General features: G+C 37.5%; 2 protein-coding genes across 2 annotated transcripts; one reads left to right on the top strand and one right to left on the bottom strand.

The window, feature by feature from the left end:
* The first annotated feature begins 905 nt into the window (after positions 1–905).
* LOC110730725 (protein FAR1-RELATED SEQUENCE 5-like) lies at positions 906–2269 on the top strand. Its single transcript, XM_021910548.1, has 3 exons — positions 906–977; positions 1413–1589; positions 1691–2269. Exons 1-3 carry the CDS (start codon positions 906–908, stop codon positions 2267–2269), a joined length of 828 nt encoding a protein of 275 aa, XP_021766240.1.
* Positions 2270–4527: 2258 nt separating this feature from the next.
* On the bottom strand, positions 4528–8530 carry LOC110730724 (protein MAIN-LIKE 1-like). Its single transcript, XM_021910547.1, has 3 exons — positions 8486–8530; positions 5004–6293; positions 4528–4926 (listed from the first exon to the last, which is right to left on the bottom strand). Exons 1-3 carry the CDS (start codon positions 8528–8530, stop codon positions 4528–4530), a joined length of 1734 nt encoding a protein of 577 aa, XP_021766239.1.
* Between the last annotated feature and the right edge of the window lie 1267 nt (positions 8531–9797).

Genomic DNA, 9797 nt, shown 5'->3' with positions numbered 1-9797 from the left:
TACTTTAATTGATTTCTCGCCTAATTCTAATACAATAGCCTAATAAATATATAAAGGGATTTTAGCCACATAGCATAACATTATAAGCATTTTATCTATACATGTAATCATGTACGATAATTTGATTAAGTTCTTTGTATTTGTATCTCCAATAATACTTTCATATAGTACCATAATAATTTAGTGAAAAAATTGACTAAATATCAAACGAGGTTATTATTCCTGCCCATTAAATGTAATACACAATTCTAAATACTTATTTGATTAATAAAAAGAAAATTTTATACTAATTTATCATTGAATTTTTATAATATTTATATGGTCTAACATGTAGATCTGTAGTATTAATATAAAATTTACCAATTGGTTGTTGGTGTAGTGGTGATTGGGACTACACTTGGTAGGGAGGACTCGTATTCGATCTCCCGCAACAACAATCGAAAGGAGACTAAAACCTAACCACCCAAAACTGATCTCCGAATCCGGATTAGCCCAAAGGGTGAAACGGGTGGAACGCCAAAAAAAAAGATACTCATTTGTCTAAATGACACTTTCGTTATATTTCATCTTTCATTTCATTATATACACAAAATGACAAAATAAGAAGATAATAAATATGTTATAGATGTATTTTATCTATGCTATTTTTTAAGGGGGTTTTTAAATATCGCCCTCGATTTTCTAACAAACGCCCGCAAAATGAAATTAAATTACGTATTTAACCTTATTATAACGATTATAAAAATAATTAATTTTACCTTAATTTCATACTTTTGCTAGACACAAAATTTTTTACCGCTCTCTCTAGTGGTGAACGGCCACCGACCTTCATCGGACAACCACCCCAACCACCGTGAAATCAAACAAATTTTATAAATTTTGCAAAATAAATTTCGTTAGATCTTATGGACAACAACGAAATACCAGAAACACAACCTTTGACGCTTGCCGAAGGCTCGTCGAATCGATCAGAATCGGTACGTTGCGTTAATTTTTTTAAAAAAAATCGAAACCCAGGAAACGCCTAGGATTTTCGAATGACCTAGGCTGAAACGCCTAGTTTTTTCGAATATCCTAGGATGTTTCGAAAAAACTAGGCGTTTCGGCCTAGGTCATTCGAAAATCCTAGGCGTTTCCTGGGTTTCGATTTTTCTTTTTTTTTCTTTTTTTTTGTTTATTTTTTATTTCACGTATTGGTTGATTGTCATTGGATTTTATACTTTCGAAATTATTATTGTTATTAAAATTAGTTATTATTATTATTATTATTATTATTATTTTTGTTATTGTTATTATTATTGTTATTGTCATTATTATGGTTGAAAGTTTTTTTTATAATTATTTGTATTGTTATTGTTGTTATTATTATTAGTCTTGTTCTTTGGTTCTAACTTTTATTAATATTTATATAGGATTCTGAGTCCGGGGATGGTGACGGTGTGGACTATAGTGGACATTTTTTGACAAACGAAGTGTTTCCGAGTTTTGAGGATGTTGTTCTATGGGCACAAAATGTTTGTCGACCGCTCGGATTTATGTTAGTGAAGGCTTCTTACAAGACCGATCGGAGTGGTCGACCGTATCGATATGTGAGTTGTGATCGTGGAAAAAAGGGCATGATAAGAGACATGTGAACGCGATATGCAAAGACACCAAAAGCAAGGCAAACAATTGTCCCTTCAAACTCAAGGTTGAGTATGTCAGAGTAGTAAATGGTTGGAAGCTTAGTTGCTTGAACGGAACTCACAATCATTCTTTGGTTGTTTATCCCGAGGGACATCGACAAATTAGTGGTCTTAGTATTGCTGCTAAGCAGGTAGTGCGTGACATGACTCAGGCACAGGTGCCACCTCGACATATCATGAGAACTCTTGTAGAAAAGTTTCCCGGAGACCATCCTAACATCAGGCATGTCTACAACTGCAGAAGTAAAATAAGAATGGAGCAATTTGAAGGAAGAGAAGTAGTTCACCAGGTGATTCATTTGGCCAGACAGAGCAAATACCTCACTTGGGTTTTTACTGATTCCAACAATGTGTTGCAACACGCTTTCATGGCACACCCGATCATGACAAATTTGCTTCGCACATACCCGTACGTGATAGGTATGGATTCCACTTACAAGACGAATCGATACGACATGCCATTCTTTGAGATTGTTGGGGTTACACCGACTAATCAAAACTTTCTTGTTGCATACGCATTCATGAGGTTAGAGTCTCAGGAAAGTTATCGGTGGGTGCTTGAGGTTGTTGATCGGTCATCATAGAGAGCCATCGGTACTACTGACAGATAGGGAGCTTGGCCTTTGTGCAACGTTGAAGAGCGTGTTTCCAAACACAAGACACATGTTGTGTGTGTGTCATATTAACAAAGATGTTGAGGCGAAGGTTACTTCCATGTTTGAAAAAAAAAGGAGATTGGTGCCAAGTTCAAAAATGGGAGGTGGAGGTTTGTGATTAATGCTACATCTGAAGAGGCATATAACAGAGAACTTGCAGTGCTGAAAACCAAGTGGAGTCGATGGCCGAAAGTGATTGAATATGTTATGGACACTTGGCTCGTACACAAGGAGAAGTTTGTATTGTTTTGGACAAACCAGGTACTACACTTTGGCAATGTTAACAACTGCAGGGTTGAGAGCCAGCATTCAGCATTGAAGTGTTGGATTGACAGTTCAACAGGCTCTTTGGACACGGTTTGGGCTCAAGTGCACTGATCGATTGAGAACAAGATCATAGCCATTCGTAATGGATTGGAGGCATGTAGAACAAGTCATGGTCATAAGTACAAGCATAAGCCTTTACATCAGCTGAACGGAAAGGTATCCCACTATTGTCTGTTTATTCTTCTCGGTGAGACAAACAGAATGCGAGGGTTAAGTACGGATATTCATCGACGCTGTGGGTGTGCTCTACGTACTACCCACGGCTTACCTTGTGCGTGCAAATATACGACTCAATTGCTGCAGGGAAGGGGTTGTATTCTAAGAATGTTCATCCATTTTGGAGGACCCTTGTCATTGGAGATGGTGTCGACATTCCTAATATAGTTGATGAAAATGATGAGGATCGAGCTCATTTCTGCACCCTTGTTGATCAGGTTATTGCCAGTGATCCTGTGATGCTTAGGCACGTGTCACGAGTTATTGAGGGTGAGATGGATCCTAACTACGATGACCTTCAGGAGCCTAGAGTCAACCCCCGTGTAAGGGGACGACCACCCGAGAATCGTAATAGGCAGGATCCTTCATTTTTTGAGCATGTTGAACGTAGTGGGCGAGAGAATCGATCTAGAAGTAGACCACCCCCATCTAATACAGGTGATCATCGATTTAAATAATATGTTTATTCATCCTAAATTTTAATTTAACTATATGTCATATTATGTTTTTAATTTTGTAGGTACCGGGTTCGACATGCGCCAATGCAGATACAGCTACGCTATTCCCAACATCATTTGGCCTTACGTCGTAGGTGTTAAGGATGTAATTGGTGATGGGAACTGCGGATTTCGTTGCGTAGCAGATTTATTGTATGGAACTCAGGAGGAGTGGCGATTGGTTCGGCATCAAATGGCAAATGAGGTTGGTTCTCACCCTTGGTTGTAAAACATGATTTACTACGACATATGGGGCCAAGGGGTTGGTTCAGGACTGCAAAGGGAGATAGACCGGATTAGATGGGATGGTGATGCGTATGGAGAGGAGCACTGGATGGTAGCACAACAAGATTTTTTTGCTATTGCCAAATTATGGAATATGGTGGTGATTTGTTATGGAGTAGGAAATAGACCGTCGAGCTACTATCCATCTACTACTGTTTTGCCGTTGAACAATCGTGGACCTTTAGATAGGCCTTCTGGGGAGTTTGTGATTGGAACTGTTGGTGGATCGCATTTCATTCGGTTGCATATGGAACATGACCACCCACTACCTCCAATTTCACCAATGTGGTTTAACGCTCGACAGGCAAGTGTAAACGGGTGGGAGAGAAGGTACGATAGAAGGCTTCAATTGTGGCAGACATTAATCAACTCTTGAGTACCGTTGAGTATTGTTGTGGATTTTGATTCAACTTTATTTTAACTTATTAATAAACATGGTTATTTTTTAAATTTATTTTAAGCATTTCTTTTGTGAAGCAAGTACACAGTCTATTAGAAAAAAAAAAAAAAAAAACTCAAACATAAATGTCAACTTGATTATTTCCAACAAATGTGTAAAACTTAAATGGCCACTAACAACATCCAAAACATAGTCTAATAAAAAAATAAAGTCCAAGCTACAAATAAATATTACAACTAATCAGCAAGTCCATTATTGCATTCCAATCAGAAATCACTTGCTCCAACATTGCTCTGGTGTCTCTCGATAGTGTAGGGTACTCACTAAGTGATCGCTGTGCTGTAACCATGAATCGTCCTACCCACTGCATAAACAATTATAATTGTATTAATAATAATAGGAAAAAAAAATTAAAAAAAAAAAACAAGTAATAAAAAACTTATGTAATCAACGTTGGTCCTCTAAGGAAGACCATGATCATCCTCAACATTAGGAGCGACGATAGGATGACTAACTCTCCTAAGCCATGATAGGTAGTCAGGTGCACAAGTATGTCCGCCAGGCGGAACTCTAGTATATCCACCAAGCAGAAGACTGAACGCAGCACCGGGAACAAAACCATTCCACATGCGAGTAGTCATCTGAGCTGAAAAACTGACCCTATAAGACTTAACACTAACTGGTCTATGAGCATCATCAGGCCTAATCATGTCACCGGGAACCTCCTGTATAAACCCCAACTGTCGAACAACTCGACCGGGCATATATGGCTCTATGATGCCTCGATATCGAATAAATCCAGTGAACGCAGTCCTAGGCACCTGTAATGCTGGAAAAGCTCCGTACGGCAACCAGCATACCTACAAATTAATACAAGAGTAAATCAACTGTAAATTAAAGCATTGTAAAACAAATAGTATTACGTATCTATTTGTACCTCATGGTCACCCAGCTGGTCAAGTCGAGTACGAAAGGACACGAGACGCTGTTGATGCTTCCGCGCCATACCAACATCCCATAACCCTGCACGTGCATATGGAACGTCTCGTGTCAACACACCCTGGTGAGGCCGAAAACATGGAAAGTACTCATATATCCAAGACTGGAGAAGAGTTAGACAACCCACGATAGAATCACATCCATTTCGGGTGGCATGCCCGAGCTGACGATACAAGTACGCTAGTGTGGCTGAACCCCAGGAGTATCTCGTCAACCTCTCCAGGTTATGCTCCACACACAACTCAGTGAGAAAAGAAGGGTGGGTACGAGAACCGCTCTTGTCAGTAAAGAGCGTGTTACCCAAAAGGACCCACATGTAACCAATGACCTGAACCTCCTTTGTAGTCTCTACAGTACGATACCTATCAAAAATCTGGTCAGTATGGACGCCACCATTCCTATATATGGCAGTCTGAGTCTTGACCTGTAGCTCCTCTGTAGTCAACTGTAACAACTCAGCTGCAAATGTCCTATACTGGTCACTAGATAGATCCTCGGCAACTATATCACCTTCAACCCGAATACCAAGTATGTGGTAAACGTCGTGCAACATGATGGTCATCTCACCAAAAGGTAGGTGGAAGGTGTTTGTATCTGGCTGCCATCTCTCCACAAAAGCAGAAATCAGCGGAAAATTAAGGTGGTCGTGCATAATGCTTGGCAGGTGCGACAACCCAGTCTGTCGTATCCGCGTAGCAGTGTCTGCCGTAAATCCCTCCATCCATTCACTCAACAATCTACACACACTAGCTCTAGTATGACACCGCAAAAACCGTCGATCATGCCCGTCCCAAATATATCGAGCAACATGGGCCCCAAAAATAGGAATAACGGTCCCAACATCGGGTCCACCGTCCATCGGCCCCTGAACAAGCCAAGGCGCTACAGATCGAGGTGGTCGTGAACTCGTAAATCTCCCATCAGGACCTCTCGTCACGACAGTCGGCTGCTCCTCAGCATCAGCATCAGCATTAGCATCATCGTCCTCAGGTCCATCATCATCGTATCTCGAACCTGAACCCGAAACCGAGCTAGTAGTCCTCAACAAAGGATTAGGACCGGATCCCTCCCGCTCATCCAAATAAGTCCCAGAACTACCCACTTCTCTGTCGCGCTCCGGTAAAGAACTACCTTCCCGTATACTAATCCCCGGCCCCCTATCTCTCCTAATCGACGCGTTAATGCCGCGTGATCTAGCATGTCGTGGACCAGAACCCTCGACTACATTCTAAATTAAGAATAAAATGGCATTAATACTAACAAAATCAACCAACTAACACTACGTGGAAAAACGCATTTGGCACCGGTTCAAACCCGGCCTAAGGCACCGGTTTGAACCCGTGCCTATGTGGGGGGTGCCAAATACCCCCCTATTTGGCACCGGTTCAAAACCGGTGCCATAAACAGGTTTTGGCACCGGTTAACCGGTGCCAAAAATGTCCATTTTTATTTATTTATTTTTTTTTTGGTTTTTTTTTCACTTACCAATAAAATCAACTGAAAAAAATAACAATTCACAACAAAAATTGAATTGGTTTCAATATATATAATCCAAAATTTACAATACATAATGAAATCCAAAATTACAATATAGATCAATTACAACTAACATTATAAATAAATAAAAAAAATTACATTATAAATTATAAAAAAAATTACAACATGAACATATCAATATTCTTGCATAATCTGTACACACTAAATAAAACAGAAAAAAAAATCAATTGGTAAAAATAAGCTTAAGAATATATAAAAATTATCAAAAAATTGAAAAATTGTCAAAAACGAAAAAAAAACCCAAAATTATCAAAATATAAAATATAAAACAGAAATTGAAATCGAAATATAAAAAATTATCAAAAACGAAAAAAAAACCAAAATTATCAAAATATAAAATATAAAATATAAAATAGAAATTGAAATTGAAATATAAAAAATTATCAAAAACGAATAAAAAAACCAAAATTGAAATCGAAAAAAGAAACCAAAAATTCGAAAAACAAAATCAAAATCGGAAAAAAAAACAAATACGAAAAACAAATAGGAAAAAAAACCAAAATCCAAAATAAAAGGCAAATTAAAATCGAAACCCTAAAATTGAAATCCAAAATAAAAACCAAAATCGAAAATCAAAATCAAAAACCAAAACCAAAATCAAAAACCAAAATTGGTGAATCGAAAACAAAACCAAAATTGGTGAATCGAAAACAAAAACTATTAAAATCGAAAAAAAAAAGCCAGAACTTGAAAAAAAATCTTAGAAATTGTTGTTGATGTTGATGCCGGTGGTGGTGCTCGAACATTGTGGTGGTGGCGGCGGCTGTTGTTGCGCTAATGAGAGGAGATCGGCTGTCCTCGAGCTTTGGTTGCTGCATATATATGAGAGGAGATCGAAGGGAGTTGAAAGACTAATTAAAGAAGAACGAATAGAGAGAGGAGAACGAAGGAGATGAAAGAAGAAAGAAGAACGAAGAGAGAGAGAGGAGAGAGAAGGAGGAGAGAGAAGTAGAGGAGATGAAATGGGGGAATGGAGGCGGAGAGAAGGAGGAGAGATAAGGAGATCGAAGCTTATAAGGGTTTTAGGGTTTAAATTTTCCGGTTTTTCCTAAAAACCTTGGACCGGTTCAGTGGCACCGGTTCAAACCGGTGCCCTTTGTATTTTTGGCACCGGTTTGGTCTGAACCGGTGCCATTACTCTTGGTCTAAAATCCCGCCCATTTTTAGGGCCGTTTTTGGCACCGGTTTGGTCTGAACCGGTGCCATTTGGGGGTTGCCTTTTTGTATTTTTCTACTAGTGTAATATTTCTAATAATTAATAACTAAATATTCAAACTTTCAACCAAATAATAAACTAGTACACATATCATCCAATTAATTATAACAAAATCCAACAAATTTCTAATAATTAACAACTAAATATTCAAACTTTTAACCAAATAATAAACTAGTACACATATCATCCAATTATTTATAACAAAATCCAACAAATTTCTAATAATTAACAACTAAGTATTCAAACTTTTAACCAAATAATAAACTATTACAAAAATTAAATCTACACTAACAAATCCCAAAATAAACAACTAAAAACCAAGCAATTGAAGTCCTTCACTTTAGTTGATTAAAACCCAAAAATCTTGAACTTTAGTTGATTATTTAATTTCCAATTTCCAAACAGTTCTTAATAATAATAACAACAACGAATTTACAAATTGAAAGCCAAGCAATTAAAACCCAATACCAAAAAAAAAAAAACGAATTTAAAAAATAAAAATAAAAACCCAGGCAAACGCCCAGTTTCACCTCAACTGCCCAGATTTTTCATACAACCACACGGCTGTACGCACGAACTAGGCGTTTCAGCCATGGTTGTGCGAAAAAATCAGGCGTTTGCCTGGATTTCAGAAAAAAAAAACAAACCTCTTCTCCGCCGGCGATTGACTTGCCTTTGTCCTTCCGCAGCATTATCACTGTGTAGATCGGCGCTCAACCACTACTCCGGCGCTTTTATCTGCAGTGATAGTGGTGGCGGAGGTGGATGTTGTGGTGGTGGAGGTGGATGTGGTGGTGGTGGTTTGTTTAGAGAGAGAATGAGAGTGAGTAAGGAATGAGGGTTTTGTTGGGGGAGGGGGGTAATTTTGTTTGAGGGTTATTTTTTTTTTATAAAAAGGGTAAGATTGTAATTTTAATTTATTTTGCGGGCATTAGTTAGATATTCGAGGGCGACGTTTAGCTTTCCACTTTTTTAATATATTTTTTTATTGATTAAATTTAGTGACATAACTATTAAAGCCGGTTTGGTTATATTTGTTAATATTGTATTTATGTTAAGTTTATCTTATTAGGATTTTTAGGCAAGTTAGGTTTCCTATTGTATTGTGTATATATATGTGATTATTTTCAATGCAAAGGTTAAGCTGTTTTCTCCACAATATTCTTGAGTTTAACAATAATCGTACAAGGCAAGAGATCTAATCTAGTTTTAATTTAAATGGAGTTGAGGTTATCAACCCCCAAAAATATACTTATATGATTTATTATAATTCTTTATTGCAGGCCATTATCCATATAAAATAAGTTCCATACTTTTAAATGTGAGTCCAACCGGCTAAATTATTTTCAAACACCAAAAAACAACCGAACATTTGTTTTTTTGGTGGTTGTTGTGGTTTGTTTGACAGTCAAGACAAATTTAGGTAGACTAAAATTTGATGAGGAGAATAAAAGTCAGAATTGTATATTTGAATTTGTCCTCAAACAAGAGCGTTAGGCAGTAGAAACTAAAAAACCTACACGGTTATTGTACGTATTATTTGTAGACGAAGTAAGTAGTGGTTTGATGATTTAAGGTAAGTACAGTTTTTTCCTTGTGATTTTGTGAGTGATTCAGCTGAGTAGCTGACTTGTAAATGGTAGTTGACTAAAATTGCAAATGATTCGACTGACTAATTTATAAATTTAGTTGCAAATGATTCAGCTGACCTTTTCAGCTTTGACATTTGACAACTCTATTTTCAAACATATTTTATTTCCTGAATATAACTTGTAAAATTATTTATTTGAATCGAATCCGACCTGAACCGAGATTGACCAAAATCTATTTTAACCCGTTAAAACCCGAATTTAAACCGACTTGTTACTAACCTGACTTGAATTTAATCCGATCTGTTATTAAATCGACCCAAATTCAACCCGCCTTGAAATTCAACCCAATCTGTTACTAACTCAACTC

This window comes from Chenopodium quinoa, unplaced genomic scaffold (genome assembly GCF_001683475.1).
Source record: "Chenopodium quinoa cultivar QQ74 unplaced genomic scaffold, ASM168347v1, whole genome shotgun sequence".
NCBI lineage: Eukaryota > Viridiplantae > Streptophyta > Magnoliopsida > Caryophyllales > Amaranthaceae > Chenopodium > Chenopodium quinoa.
Note: the sequence above shows the minus strand (reverse complement) of the source record. Positions and strands in the feature narration are given on the sequence as shown.